Source organism: Hylobates moloch, unplaced genomic scaffold (genome assembly GCF_009828535.3).
Source record: "Hylobates moloch isolate HMO894 unplaced genomic scaffold, HMol_V3 SCAFFOLD_10, whole genome shotgun sequence".
In the NCBI taxonomy this organism is placed as follows: Eukaryota; Metazoa; Chordata; class Mammalia; order Primates; family Hylobatidae; genus Hylobates; species Hylobates moloch.
Genome location: NW_026652285.1, coordinates 93280125 through 93296714, shown reverse-complemented (window position 1 = coordinate 93296714; position 16590 = coordinate 93280125). Strand labels below are relative to the sequence as shown.

At 36.8% G+C, this 16590-nt stretch overlaps 1 protein-coding gene across 7 annotated transcripts in view; it reads right to left on the bottom strand.

Annotated features, from left to right (window-relative positions):
- The window catches only part of CNTRL (centriolin), a 103312-nt gene that overhangs the window by 79601 nt on the left and 7121 nt on the right, over positions 1 to 16590 (bottom strand). For all 7 annotated transcript variants that reach the window (XR_004249938.2, XM_032165001.2, XM_032165000.2 and 4 more), the window contains 5 exons: positions 10123 to 10370; positions 8270 to 8400; positions 4017 to 4147; positions 2474 to 2615; positions 462 to 648 (listed from right to left, as the gene is read on the bottom strand). Coding sequence is in view for 6 of the 7 variants with exons in the window: in XM_032165001.2 (XP_032020892.1) it covers positions 462 to 648; positions 2474 to 2615; positions 4017 to 4147; positions 8270 to 8400; positions 10123 to 10339 (808 nt within the window). In the remaining variant the exon portion in view is untranslated. The remainder of the gene's footprint in view (positions 1 to 461; positions 649 to 2473; positions 2616 to 4016; positions 4148 to 8269; positions 8401 to 10122; positions 10371 to 16590) is intronic.

The following is a 16590-nucleotide window of genomic DNA, read 5'->3' as shown; positions in this document are numbered from 1 at the left end:
TTAACTCTGATTTTCTTTCACTTCCTTAAACTCACAGGGTCTTTTGAGCTTCAAAGAACAAGCTGCTCCCTCTCCTTAATGCCATTCTTCACATGGCTAACCCTCTTCTCTTTGCTTTCGAGTTAAATGTCACTCCCTCAGAGAGCCATTCCTCTATGCCACAAAGAGGGTCCCCCTGTTACTTGATCTGTTTTTTTTTTTTTTTTGTCTCTCTTCTCTGCCAAAACATAAGCTGCATGGACGCCAGCACCATATGTCTTCCTTCCCATTGTTTCCTTAGTGCCAAATCCAGTTGCCTGGTGCACAGTACCCACTCAGTAAATATTTGTTGAATTCATTTATGCTGCCATTTCCCATGTATATTTTAATAGCATTATAAAGTTCATAATACATATTTCTAGATAACTTCTGAAAATAAATTTCTCCCTCACCCAAATGTATTTTTTTAAATTTGATCTTACCTAAACTGAATCTCTCAAAAGCCTCCTGTCTATCCTGAGTGGTTACTGGCTGACCTTCCAAACTTTCCAGTGAACGGAGGTGGAAAATGGTAAACTGGAGGTAATGAGGAAGGGTCACAACTGGATTTTCAACTATGATCAGAGAAATCAAATCTTGAAGCGGTTTCAACTTGCTTATATCTTGGAGCTGAAATGATATAACAATAGTATTGGTATAATTTAATTTAAAAATCATAACATACTTAAAGGAAGTTACAAGTCAAGGAAATTTAGCATGGCAAGGAATCTATTCATGAAACTAATTACCCAAAAGTAGTGGTGTCAGGAAAGGGAGTATATGAGTGTTTATAGTGTATTTGGGCAGTATTAGGCATTTTCCATACACTATTTCATTTGTGACTCCTCACAACAACTTATCATGTAAGTATCAACTTAATTTTACAGATGAAGAAACTCAGCATCAAAGAAGTTAGGTGACTTGCCCAAAGCTCAAAGCCTTGTAAATGAATGAAACAGGATTTGAATTCAAGTTTGTGTAACTCTCAACTTTGTCTTTTCGTTATACTGATTCAACAAATCAAAAAAAGAATGGTTATAAAAAATATTTTGGTAAATCTTCAGATAACTGTGCTATAATTGATAGTTTATTCAGATAGTTTATTCTCAACCTAAAAAGGCTGAGAAACAGTACTCCAAATAGCTAGTACAAATAAATCTTCTCTCCCAAGTGAATGTGCAGCACTCTTCATAATGCCAATGTCAAATATCAATGGGGTGAGGACATCATACAAAATTAGAAATAAATATTTATTGATTTTCCTATTGCACAGCTAACACTAAGTTGACACTATTTAAGGATCAACTACTTCAGGAATATTTATGGCAAATTTTAGATCTATGGCTACCTCTTCCCATCATCCCATAAGTGTCAACAGCCCCAAAGTGATGCTGTATGACATGGGGTTGGGCTTGGGCTCTGAGGCTCTTGGACTGTCACAGGATGAAATTAGAAAGCATAGGTATGGTTAACAACACGGCATTAAATGAATATTGCTTATTATTCTTGGCCTCCACTGGTGAAGGCTTAAAGAATATAGCTTTAGACTTATTCAGTGTTTTAAAGTTTTTTTAAAGCATTTTCACATCTATCATTTCATCTGAGCCCCCATAATACCCCTGTAAAGGAGGCAGTATAGGGATTATTTTCCCCAAACAGTGGTTTTAGGGGGATTAAAGAATTCTCCAAGGTCATGGAAGGCAATTCTATAGAGGCCCATCTTTGAAGTCACATCTTTCATTTTCTATTCTACAACTGATGTTCATTAAATTATAGCACAATTTTCCCAATTTTAATACAAATTTAAATAAATTAACATATTTACTAAGCAAATGCTTAGTAAATACCTAGCTGTAAATAAATACCATAAGAAATTCATAAACTATATTCCAGAGAAAAATATACAACATCATCCAAATATGTAAATCATGATAACAAAGTTGCTCTATTATAAAAAGCTAGTGATCAACCTCCTATAACACCTAACATCATAATCAGAATAAACTGGTAAATTTGAAATTACAAGTTAATACTGTCAAAAAAAAAAACAACTCAGAACTTTCTTCTAGGCATTCAGTGATCTGGATTCTGGCACAAAATATGATTCTAGATAAGGGACTTAACCTGTCCTATACCTTACTTGTTACTACCTAACTCATAGTGTTATAAAAATAATCCTTGTACTACCTTCTTAACAAGAATGTTATGAGGCTTACATGAAATGATAAATGTAAAAATGCTAAGAGGTCAACTCTCAGTTACTATGGAACCCATGCAACATGAGGACTGCTTGTATTTAATTAATCTAGAAAATCATGGGCTATGTCTGAATCTAGCGTTTAGTCCAAGGAACAAAATCTTTAAAAGAAGAAATCCCATTTTTAAAAAACTTAGATATTTTTAATCTTTTATTTTTTAACAAGTATAAAAATTCCTGCTATTTTGAATAACTTACCGATGATATCTTGTTGCCTTTCAAATTGAGGACTCGCAAAGATTTTAACTTCTTCCCTAACCATACTGGAATATGCTCAATTTCATTTCCTGCAAGGTTAAGCTTTTGCAGATTACACATATTTTCTATGCCTTCAATTTTGCTGGAAAGCAAAGGATAAAATAAAATTTAGTAAGTACAATTATAGAGTCTCTCCATTGTATTTTTAGAATAAACAGCCTTAGCTCCACGTTAGATTACTTTTCATAATGATAATTTATCAACTCTTTTCATAAATGAGAACAAAGAAAAGTGGCTAAAGCCAAATTTACCAGAACAGCTAAACTGCCAACCTTTTATTACTATGCCCAGGAATCCTATCAATCTTATTATTAGACTTTGCAACTCCATAACATAGAAAAGAAAAATGTGTCCATGACATTCTCACCGACTACTGTGAACAGTACTAGCAAACAGCCAGTGGAGACCTGGGAAACTCAATAGCACCCTGTGCTATCTGCTACATTCCTGTCCAAAAGATGTTCTTAATTACTGTCTTATCATAAAAAGATTAGCTATGCCAGCAGGATATGGGAGCCCATAGATGATACTGTATTTAGGAATATAAGTAATTTAATCAGAACTTTTAAATAAAGCATTTATCACACATATTGATGAATTCTGATTGATGAAGGTTTTTCCCAAGTCACTTCTAATTTATTTGTCAATTTAATTCTCTGGTCAATTTTCTATACTGCACAAATACTTCAAAGCCTCTATCTACACTGGGTAAATACTTCTAAGCTTCTCTACTTTCACTTTTATTTTGCTGAAAATATTTTCATCAGAATCAACTTTTTATACAAATTTTATAATAAGGGTTTGGTTCATTAATTATTTTTTTTTCATTTCAGTTTTGTCATATCAGAACTTCTGTCATTGCTAGTCATTTTCTTGGCCATCATATTTACCAAGTCTAATTTGGGGAAAAAGCATGCAGATATTAAGAATTTCAAGATTTGATTCTTGTATCATTTTGTCTATAACAAGTTTTCTATATGAAGTTTTAGCCACTGTCAGTTTTAGTATGTTTATTTCTCACAGTAATATTTATTATGAATTGGAAACAGGATTGAGAGCATATTTCTTGTAGCAATGAGCAAAGAACATCAGAATCAAAACAGATTAGAACATCTTGGGGGTCAAAATGGCAGGGTTAAAACATTCTGCTTCATGTCAACATTCTTAATGTAATAAGGTAATAAATCATAGACAATATCTGGGAAAACTTCCTATCAGAAATGAAATTAAGATATAATTTGGTGCTCAAAAATATATCTCTCTGATAACACTAGATGTTATTCTGTACTTCAGTAATGCCAAAACATAAAGACAGTTACCTACCATATGTGAAGAGATAGACATTCATTTGATCAATGAATAAAGATAAAAATATCTTCTCTTTCTGTGTCAAAGGATTCTTTCAGTAATGTGGGTAACATAAAAATACCTCTCTAACAAAGCTACCTGCAATGCTACCTAAAGATTTTGTTATATAACTCACCTGATTTTGTTATATGATAAGTTGAGTTCACGTAATTTTAACAGCTTGTCCAACTTTTCAATATTCCCTATTAGATTATAGCTGAGATTCAGTACTTCAAGTTTAACACATTTTTCCAAATTCTCGATATACTAATTGGAAACAAATGAATAAATACTTTACACAACAGATGACTTGACATAAAGTACAATATTTACTTATGTGGATCAGGGGCTGTTTGATCAGTCATCAGAAAATAATATACCCTTACTGCTCTCCTGGACAATCCCTTGATGCAGCTCTCCTTGACTAGGAGTAATAACTCTACTCAAGCTACCAAACTCTCCTTGCCCTTCAGTGGACAACAACATTGTCTATATACTAAGAAGCTCAAGACTATCCAACAAGATTTCCCTCACTATCGTTCCCTCTACCTCAGTTTTGCTGCACCTCTCCCTCTCGTTCCCCTCCTTTCTTCCAAAAGATAGTGCTATGGTTTTAGTGTCCCCTCCAAAGCTCATGTTGAATTTAACTGCCATTGTGATAGTTCTGAGAGGCGAGACCTTTATGTGGTGATTAGTTCATGAGGGTTCTGCCCTCAGGAATGAATGAATGCCATTATCTTGGGAGTGGATTAATTATCACAGGAGTTCAGCCTCCTTTTTCTCTCTGTGTCTCACATGCTTTTGCTCTCTTGCTCTGCCTCACCATGGGATGCCTTCTACCATGTCATGACACAGCAAGAAGGCCCTCCCTAGATGCAGCACCTCAATCTTGAAATTCCCAGCCTCCAGAACGGTGAGACAAAGAAATCTTTATTCTTTATAAATTACCCAGTCTGTGGTAGTCTGTTACAGCAGCAGAAAATGGACTAAGAGACTAAGAGAGATAGCTTTCTTCTTTTTCTTTTTTTTTTCTGGGGGGCGGCGGGGGGGTACCAAGTCTCGCTGTTGGCCAGGCTGGAGTGCAGCGGCGCAATCTTGGCTCCCTGCAACCTCTGCCTCTCAGGTTCAAGCAATTTCTTGCCTCAGCCTCCCGAGTAGCTGGGACCACAGGCACGTCCCACCTAGCCCGGTTAATTTTTTGTATTTTTAGTAGAGACGGGGTTTCACCACATTAGCCAGGATGTCTTCTTTTTCAAGTTAAATCAAGTACTTATGCTCTTGCATGATTTCACTCACCTCCTCCCCCAATGCCCTTGCAAATTCAACCTCTTTCTCCCTCCTGGATCTTCCCCTCAAGTTTAAAAGCAGTCATTTTCCAACATATATTCATTACACACTTACTACATATGAGGCATTGCACCAGGTAATGGGAATATGGCCTGAACTAGACAATTTTTCCCTGCTGCCCACAGCTTATATTCAATATGTTCAGATTTCTTCTATATAAATCACCTAGAACTAAACTTGTTTTACTATGAAGCTATCATCTTATCTTCCTTATCTACCACCAATGTTCTCACATGAATTGTCCACATTTGTTCATTCTGTCTTCCATTCATTCCTATTCTACAGGTTGACTATACCTTATCCAAAATGCTTGGGACCTAGAGTTTCAGATTTCAGATTTGTTTTGAAATATTTGCATTATACTTACTGGTTAAGCAACACAAATCAAAAAATCCAAAACCCAAAATGCTCAAATGAGCATTTTCCTTGAGCATCAGGTCAGTGCTCAACAAGTTTTGGATTTTGGAGCATTGCAGACTTTTGTATTTGGGATGCTCAACCTGTATTGGTAAGGCAATATATCTTCTACCACATCAAATGGTTCTCTCCAAGATTATAATTCATTCACCCATTCCACAAATATTTATCGAACATGGATTATGGGCCAGGAGCTGTTCTAGGTACTGGAAACAAAGTAGTGAATAAAGAAAACAAAGTTCTTGTTCTCAGTCACAGAAACAGTCAATAAACAAATAAATATATGCCGGGCACGATGGCTCACCTCTGTAATCCCAACACTTTGGGAAGCCGAGGAGGGCGGATCACAAGGTCAGGAGATCGAGACCATCCTGGCCAACATGGTGAAACCCTGTCTCTACTAAAAAAAATTAGCTGGGCGTGGTAGCACGTGCCTGTAATCCCAGCTACTCAGGAGGCTAAGGCAGGAAAATCCTTTGAACCAGGGAGTAGGAGGTTGCAGTGAGCCGAGATCACGCCATTGCACTCCAGCCTGGCAAGAGAGTGAGACCCTGTCTCCAAAAAATATATATATATATATTTAGATATATTTATATATATTAATATATATAAATATATCTAATATATATATAAATATATATATAAATATATCTAAATATATATATAAATATATATATAAATATATATAAATATATATGTAAATATATATAAATATAAATATATATAAATATATATATATATATATATATATATCAGTCGCACGCTCATTCTTTTAGTCAGCAAGTATTTATTTAGCATCAGGCAGTAATGCTAGAGTAGTGAACACAATGGGCAAAATCTGCTGTCACAAGATGTCTTTATTTCCTTGTTAGCACTGTTTATTTTCTGAAGATCTTGTTTGATATAAAATCTATAAAATATGTATATATATAAGCAATATGTTTGCTATAAAATCTATAAAATATGTATGTATATATTTATATTTATATATAAATATATATATTTTGCCCATTGTGTTCACTACTCTAGCGTTACTGCCTGGTGCTAAATAAATACTTGTTGACTAAAAGAATGAGAGTGTGACTGAGGAGAGGGTGACTAATTGTGATTGGGTGGTAAGAGAGGGCATCAGCCTAGATGACAGAGTGAGAGACCCTGTCTCCAAAAAAAAAAAAAAAAGGAGAAGACCTCACTAAGTTGAGACCTTAACAAGAAGCCAGCTGTGTGAACATCTAGGTTGCCCAGGCTGGAGTACAATGGCACGATCTCGGCTCACTGCAACCTCCGCCTCCCGGGTTCAAGCGATTCTCCTATCTCAGCTTTCTGAGTAGCTGGGATTACAGGCGCCTGCCACTACTGGCTAATTTTTGGTATTTTTAGTAGAGATGGGGTTTTACCATGTTGCCCAGGCTGGTCTCAAACTCCTGACCTCAGGTGATCTGCCCACCTCGGCCTACCAAAGTGCTGGGATTACAGGCGTGAGCCACTGCGCCCGGCTGCTGCTTTTAACTTATTAAAATACATCTTTCATTAAGCACAATGTTTAAGTCTTTATGCATGCTAAATCTGTCAATATTTTTCCTCTGTGGTACTAGGGTTAGTATTTGCTTAGGGGGACGTTCATCACTCTAAGATTTTAAAAATATTCTCATATACTCTCTCTATATGTTTTTTCATTTTGCTTTGTTTTCATTTAGTTCTTCACCCTTCTGGAATTACTCTTTGTGAATAATATGTGGTAGAAATCTAAGGTTTTTTCTTCCAATTAAAGGAAATAGGTTGTCTATTATAATGTGTTCATGTTGTATAATTTATGAATAAAGCTGTAAACACTCTAGAGCAGGAATTAGCAAACGCTTTCTGTAAAAGGCTGATATGGTTTGGCTGTGTCCCCACCCAAATCTCATCTTGAATTCCCATGTGTTGTGGGAGGGACCCAGTGGGAGGTAACTGAATCATGGGGGCAGGTCCTTCCCCTACTGTTCTCATGACAGTAAGTCTCACGAGATCTGATGGTTATTGTAAGGGGGAGTTTTCCTTCACAAGCTCTCTTTAGGCCTGCTGCCATCCATGTAAGATGTGACTTGCTCCTCTCTGCCTTCCACCACGATTGTGAGGCTTCCCCAGCCACGTGAAACTGTAAGTCCAATTAAACCTCTTTCTTTTGTAAATTGCCTAGTCTTGGGTATGTCTTTATCAGCAGCATGAAAATGAACTAATACAAAGGCCAAATAGTAAATGTTTTTGGCTTTGCAGGCCATATAGTCTGTGGCAACTACTAAGCTCTGCTACTGTAGTGCAAAAACAACCACAGACAATATGTAAACAAGTAAGTGTGACTGTGTTCCAATAAAACTTTACTTACAAAAATAGATAGCTGGCCTGATCTGGCCTGTAAGCTGTACTTTGCCAACCCCTTCTCTACAGAGCCAATGTTGTAGAGAATATTGAGTAATAGAAATTTATTAATTTGGAGATGTCATATACTTCTGATTTAGAACATTCACTGGAAACAATAAAAGGTCTGCCACAAATTAGGTGACATTAGGATAATTTTTTTGTGCAGTATTAAAGCACAGAAGAGTTAAAAATAGTATCTATGCTCAGAAATTGTTGGTAACCTACCTTAAATTTCTTCCCACCGTCTTTAGAAAGTGAAAGGTTCAGAGATTTTATCAAGGCCAAATTATCCTGTTTAGTAAGTTTTTTAATGAGGGCCTCTGTAATATATCTAACTCCTGCATGTGAATCAGCTCCTGAAATTATAGAAACAGATCATCATCAGTAGAGGAAAGACATGAATATCACAAAGAACAAGTCGTTCTGATGTTATATAACAAAAACAAAAATTAAGCCATGGATATACCAAAAAAAGCTGTATTTCTAATCATAATGTTTTAATAATATTTTACTTCATAGCATTTCATAATTATAATGAAATAATGATGTAATGATTGTAATACTATAATGTATTATAATGTAATAACTATAATGTATTGTATATTACAATTAATGTATTGTAATACTATAATGTATTGTAATGTAATAACTATAATGATGATAATGGTTATACACACTATAAATATTTGCTGTGTGCCAAGCTTTGGGCTAAGTGGTTTACATTTTTAAAATTTAACTTATACAACAAACCTTTGAGATAGAAATTATTAATATCATCACTTATTAAAAAAATCATTTGCGCAAGATCCTACAGCTAATTAAGGCACAAATCCAGAACTTGAATCCAGTCAGAGGAATATAAAACTTGCACTTTTAACTATATGAAGTTTTTAGCAATATTTTCGTGTTAGTTTTTAAAAATAAACTGGTAATAGTTGTTTTTTTTTTTTTTAGAAAATTCCAATCTAAAGTTCAGAAACACTGAAATTCTTAAAAATCCTGTTTTCCTTTTTTTTTTATGGTAAGAAACTCTAAATTTGTTGCTATTTTAAATAGAGAAAATCACAACATATTTTATAGAGCTAGAGCAGTCACTTGATGGATGGCAAATCTGGTCTTATAACTTTTCTGGATATTGTTGTCAAAGACTGTTAATGCCACATTACATTTTACAAAAGTAGCCCTAAAAAGAAAATCATCTCTTAGTTCTTGCCTTACGAGTCAGAAAAAATTAATCCTGGGTTGAGATGTGAGCCAAAGATTCTCTAAGATTATTTACAAGTTAGTATTAAATTTATTTTGGTTCAAAACAAAATGATTTTTAAATTTAACTTGGCTTGTTCTGGAAAAGAAAATTGATTAATATTTGATTAATATTCTAAATTTGATAACATTCTAAAATATTAATCAAATTAGAAATAACAATATGCCAACTAGCAGTAAAGATATAGTATAAATTCAATGTTGTTAATGCTTACTAATAAAACCTGATTAGAGTTTAATGGCTATTATTTCATGACTTACCAAAGAATAACTTATTTTGAAGTTAAATGCTCTACCACTAAGCTATACCCCCAATAATGCACTTTTGAGAACAGATTCCTAGACTAACAGACACTTTTAAGAAAAAACTAAAACACTAGTGGAACATACATACATGTCCCATATGTGGAAATCAGTCCATTCACAGATAAGCAGTTTGCTAATAAGAAGACTGGCATAGGCCAAGTATGGATAACATTTTTTTTACTCAATTAAGGCACTCCACTCTGAAGTGAACATCTTCCCTCCCCTTAACCAAAGAGGATGGCAAGTTTTGGGATGAGTTTTAAGACACTCTCCTACCACAGGAAACAAAGCTTCCTCTTTCTGAGAACTCCCTCTTTGAATCCACTGACATATTTACCCTCACCCAGAAACCTCAATCCTCCGCCTGTCTGTACACAATTTCTGTTAATAAAAACAACAGATCAAATTAGTACCAGAATGTTACAGTTGGACCAAAAATGCAAGCTGAAAATTTTCCATCTCTACTGAAAGTATGTGGTCAGACCAATTCTTAGATTAAAAAGTGATACCTTCATGGTCTTGATAGTCCAAAAGCATATTGTTTTCATCTGCAATCTCAACTTGCTCACACCACTGTCCTCCAGAATGAAAAGGTAGAGTCTCTGATCCAATCAAAGGTGAAAGGGACCTAGATCTCATATTGGACATAGATGATGGGATAGGAGAGTGAGATGACGATGGTATCTTTGCTTTGAAGAATATTTTTTGTTGAGAACCTTTCTTCATTGCAAGAATAAAGCCAGGTGTTCATCAAAACCTGTAAGAGTTTTCAGTATATTCAACAAGATTAATTTTTAAGAGTTATCAAAACTATTATTTCTAGAAACTTCAGGTCTATAAAGTTAGAAACTCAGAGGCTATAAATGCTAGGACCCATACTACTCCAAGCTGATGGAGCAGACACTGTATCAAACGTCACTGATGACCTTGCCAGAGAGAAAAGGGATCTCCAGAGGGGCTAGAATTGACACATGCTCCAGGTGGAAGTGTTGTCATTCCTGTTCTGTTTATTGAACCAAACTAGTCCCAAGGCCCCTTTTACCCACATAAGGGGGTCCTAGAATGCAGGAAGCTGGAATATTTGGCAACCAGCAGTATTTAACACTGATGAGCACTCTCTCCGTCCTCAAAGTTTCTTCCTTTGGTTTCTGGGACACCGCATTCTCCTGGTATCCTCCTGCCTCCCTGGCCACTCCATGGACTCCTTTGCTGGCTTTTGTTCCTCCTTGCAGTGTAATTTAAACATCAGAACTGCTCAGTAGTCCCTTCTAGTTTCTCTCTAATCTTATCTTGGACAAACTGATGCACACTCATGGTTCCCAATGCCATGTGTTTACTCTATTTAATTTTTTATTTTTTGGGGGACGGAATCTCGCTCTTGTCGCCCAGGCTGGAGTGCAATGGTGCGATCTCAGCTCACTGCAACCTCTGCCTCCCAGGTTCAAGCTATTCTTCTGCCTCAACCTCCTGAGTAGCTGGGATTCCTGGCGCCTGCCACCATGCCCGGCTAATTTTTGTACTTTTAGTAGAGACAGGGTTTCGCCATGTTGGCCAGACTGATCTCGAACTCCTGACCTCAAGTGATCCACCTGCCTTGGCCTCCCAAAGTGCTGGGATTACATATGGGCGTGAGCCACGACGCCCAGCCGATATTTATATCCTCAATCCAATCTTTCCCTGAGCTCCAGACTCCTATTTCCAATTGCCTACGTGATATCTCATTGGCATCCTACACTCAGTCCAGATTGAATTTATTATTTACCCCATTCCTCCTCTCACTCTCCGGTTCCTCTTCCAGTGCTCCCTAAATACTGAACACTGCTCGCTGGATAAGCCAAAAACCTGGGAGTCATTCCTGACACCTCCCTCTTCCCTTGTCCCATACTCAGTCAATCGCTAAATCCTGTTAATTCTTACTCCCAAATACCTCTCAAATTAAGTCTGCTTCTTTCCATTTTCACTCTCACGCACTCTAATCCAGGCCCTCATCAAACTACTATAACAGCTTCTAACTGATCTGTCTACAAGCTGTCTTGTCTTACTCTTCCATCATTACATTGCAGTCAGATAGCCAGAGATCTATTTAAAAAGTAAATCCAGTCCAGGAGCGGTGGCTCATGCCTATAATCCCCGCACTTTGGGAGGCCGAGGCAGGTGGATCATCTGAGGTCAGGAGTTTGAGACCAGCCTGGCCAACATGGCAAAACCCTGTCTCTACTAGAAATACAAAAATTAGCTAGGTGTGGTGGCATGTACCTGTAATCCCAGCTACTTGGGGTCGAGGGGAGGAGGCTGAGGCAACAGAATCTCTTGAACCCAGGAGGCAGAAGCTGCAGTGAGCCGAGATCGCGCCACTGCACTCCAGCCTGGGAAATAGAGCGAGACTCCATCTCAGGAAAAAAAAAAAGAAAAAAAAGTAAATCCAGCAGTCTGTAATGAAGGAAATCTTTACCATGACCTACAAGGTGGTCCCCCATGATCTGTCCCTATCGCTCTAGATTCACCTTTGTCATTCGTTCCAATTGTGGGCTCCAGTCACAGTGGCCTCCTCACAGTAATAATAATGCTTGATCTCATTCCTTTTACCATGTTAATTCGTAGTCTTCCTTCAGAGATCAGCTCAACTGTTGCTTCTTCAGGAAAGCCTCCAGTGTAGGGCAGATGAAGTGAAGTCCCCAGTTCTTTATTCTTAATGAATTTGTATTTTTTCCTCACATAACCAGTTTGAAATTACACATTTATGTCATTTTGCTTAACATTTGTCTCCATTCTGAACTGTATGCTCCACAAGAGCCTGTCTGTTTTGTTTACAGTGTCTCCCAAGTCTAGCATAGTGCCTGGTACTTAGCAGGAACTCAATACATATTTGTTGAATAAATGAATGAATAGAGTTATCTTCCAGTCATCCCTCTCCATCGTCCACCAATATTTATTCTATCTCCAAAATATTTTGAAATTCGTCTCTATCCATCGTCACAGCTACTGCCCTAGATCCAACTTTTATCCTCTCTTGCTTAGACTATTAAGATACTCTCAGAACCACCTTCCTTCCAATTCTCCTTTGCTTTATCCTCAATCCATCCTCTACCTTTGACCCACTTATATAATAAAAACAAAAGAAATGTAATGGTTCCCAATGCCTATGAGTCTAAACATTTTGGCACCATGCACTACAAATAGGACTCACCACAGTCTGGCCCAAACTTTCTGGCCTCCCCACCACATACCATTGCTCTAGTCATCTTTTTATCATTACCTGAACACATCATGAGTTTTTGCTCATGAAATTCCCTTTCCTTAAACGGAATTCGTTAAAGCGAATTAAACATCCTCTTCTTTCTCTCAACCAATTAAAATGTTACTTTTCTTGTGAAGATGTTCCAGAAATCTACTTTCTTCAGACAGAATGAATCTTCCCTGTTTATTACACTGAATATACCTACTATATATCTTTTGCTTGCTCAGAATGTAACAACCACAAGTGGAGGAGTAATCTCTGAATTCCCAGCAGCTCCATGGTGTCTAGGTCATGAATACATCTAACATCTTATAAGTAGAATTCACCGTTTAAAAACCATACTTTCAACAGTGTGCTCTTTCATGCATGTGCCCTCTCTCTCTGTATGCATATTTTTTATTGCAATGTATCATACGTAAAGTACATAAATCGTAAGTGTATATAGCTTCATGAATTTCTATACAGTGAACACAAGCTATATAATCAGCATCCAGGTAAAGAAATAGAATATTTCCAGAAACTCAGAAGTCCTCTCATGCCCCCTTCCAGTCACTAACTCCCACACATGGGTAATCACCATCCTGACTTCCAACACCAGAGATTTTTGAACTATTTTTGAACTTTAGAGAAATGAAACCATAAAATATCTTTTAAATCTGCCTTTTTTGTTAAATATTGTTTCTGAAATTCATTCATATTTGTCTCATGCTATATGAAAAGCATCCGATCACTTCAAACTTCAGTGTCTACTATTCTTATCTACAAAATCAATTTTATTGAAGTATAGATCTTCCAGAAGGAACTAAAGCATTTGTTAATGAAAGAGACCTTGGTCAAATTCCTTTAAATGTTTTCATATAAAAATATTTCTTTTCCTCTATGAAAGAAAGGTAAAGTTAATGACCATTAAGGCTCAGAATGGTTTAGCACTGTGACTTGATTAGTCCTTAAAAATGACATCCTCAGCCAGGCGCGGTGGCTCATGCCTGTAATCCCAGCACTTTCAGAGGCTGAGGCGGGTGGATCACGAGGTCAGGAGATCGAGACCATCCTGGCTAACATGGTGAAACCCCGTCTCTACTAAAAATACGAAACATTAGCCAGGCGTGGTGGCAGGCGCCTGCAGTCCCAGCTACTCAAGAGGCTGAGGCAGGAGAATGGCGTGAACCCGGGAGGTGGAGCTTGCAGTGAGCCAAGATCGCGCCACTGCACTCCAGCCTGGGTGACAAAGCGAGACTCCATCTCACACACACACACACACACAAAAAAAAGACATCCTCTTCTGTTCTAGGCATACAGTGTGCTGTGCCTACAGTGTGCGTACAGCATACAGCACCCTGTAGGCCTAGAACAGAGCCTAGCAAATGGTAAATAATTAACATTTATTGAATGAGTTAATCATAAAGAACATAAAATATAAAATGTACTATTTAGTATCTCAACAAAAAATGTCTGCATGAGCAATACTAGTCCTCAACACCAAGAGTTCTACATTTGCAAGGTTAGCAGCAAAAATGATTTTCATGATACACAGTTGTTCTTATAAGTAGATTTAGTCTAAAAACAGTACAAAAATTATAAACTTGACAAACTCTTGGACAAAAAATCTTATAAGATGTATAGCTATCGAGCAAGGCTACATTAATAACGATGCTATCTTTGCTTAGTGCCTTAATTTCCCCTATAGTCACTGCTGAAAATGTGAAAATAGAAATTATTTTTTAGAAAAAAAAATTAATGAAATAAGATATTAGGTTAAAGTAGTTTTTAATCCAAGGATTTAGAGTATCTCAAGTCTTAATGCTATATAAATTGATATTAGAAAGGGATAGTGGAATGACAAACATCTTCATATATGTGATATTGTGAAATACATACAGTCACGCATCACATAACAATGTTTTGGTCAACAGTGGACCACATACATGACAGTGGTCCCATAAGATTATAATAAAGCTGAAAAATTCCTTTAACTTAGTAACATCATATATGTCATAATGTCATAGTGCTACACATTACTCACGTTTGTAGTGATGTTGGTGTAAACAAACCTGCTGTGCTACAACGTGTACACAAGCCTGGCACATACAATTATGTAGAGTACATAGTACTTGGTAATAAATGTCCGTGTTACTGGCTTATGTATTTACTATACCATACTTTTTATTATTAGAGTGTACTCCTTCTACTTATTTAAATAAAAAAGTTAACTATAAAACAGACTCAGGCAGGTAGGTCCTTCAAGACATATTCCAGAACATAACATTGTTATCACAAGAAATGACAGCTCTATGCATGTTATTGCCCCTGAAGACCTTCCAGTGGAACAAGATATGAAAGGCAGTCATACTGATGATCCTGACCCTTACAGGCCTAGGCTAATGTGTGTGTTTGTGTTGCAGTTTTTAACAAAACATTCCAAAAGTAAAAAAGTTTTTAAAATAGAAAAAAGCTTATAGAATAAGGTTACAAAGAAATTAATTTTGTATAACTGCACAATGTGTTCGTTTTAAGCTAAGTTTTATTACAACAGTCAAAAAGTTTTTAAAAAGTTTAAAGTTTATAAAATGAAAACATTACAGCAAGCTAAGGCTAATTTACTATTGAAGAGAGAAAAAATGTTTAATAAATTTAGTGTAGCCTAAGTGTACAGTGTTTATAAAGCCTACAATAGTGTACCGTAATGTTCTACACCTTCACATTCACTCACCGACTAACTGGGAAAGAAACTTCCAGTCCTGCAAGCTCCATTCATGTGGTAAGTGCTTTATACAGGTATACTTTTTTTACATTTTATACCATATTTTTATTGTACCTTTTCTATTTTTTTTTTTTTTTTTTTTTGAGAGGGAGTCTCCCTCTGTCACCCAGGCTGGTGTGCAGTGGCACGATCTCGGCTCACTGAAACCTCCACCTCCCAGGTTCAAGCGATTCTCCTGCCTCAGCCTCCTGAGTAGCTGGGACTACAGGCACGTGCCACTACGCCTGGCTAATTTTGGTATTTTTAGTAGAGACGGGGTTTCACCACATTGGCCAGGCTGGTCTCGAACTCCTGACCTTGTGATCCACATGCCTTGGCCTCCCGAAGTGCTGGGATTACAAGCGTGAGCCACTGCACCTGGCCCCTTTTCTATGTTTAGATGCACAAATATTTACCATTGTGCTACAACTGCCTAAAGTATTCCGTACAGTAACATGCTGTACAGGTTTGTAGCCTAGGAGCAACAGGCTAGCCTATACCATCTAGGTTTGTGTAAGTACATTCTATGATGTTTGCACAATGATGAAATTATCTAACAACGCATTTTACAGAGCAAATTCTGTCATTAAGGGACACGTGACTGTATGTTAAATTAAACTAAATTTTGCCTGAAAGTGCCTCTGTACTTTAAGTCTCTATACAATGAACCGCAACCTAACTTAGAAGGTAAACTAACTGAAAGCCTAACTTAGAAGTATGTTTTTGTAATAGCTGAGTATCAGCCAATCACAGCAGCTGAGCTTCAGTCAATCACAGGCAGTCAAGTGATCATACCATGTTCAAATAAGGTAAACACAGAGCTATAACCAATCAAGCTATTTCTGTACCTCACTTCCCTTTTCTATCCATAAATGCTGCCTGCCTACATTGCAGAATGGATCTCTCTGAATCTCTTCTGGTTCTGAGGGCTGCCCAATTTGTCAACTATTCTTTGTTCAATTAAACTGTTAAATTTAATTTGTTGATAATTTCTCTTTT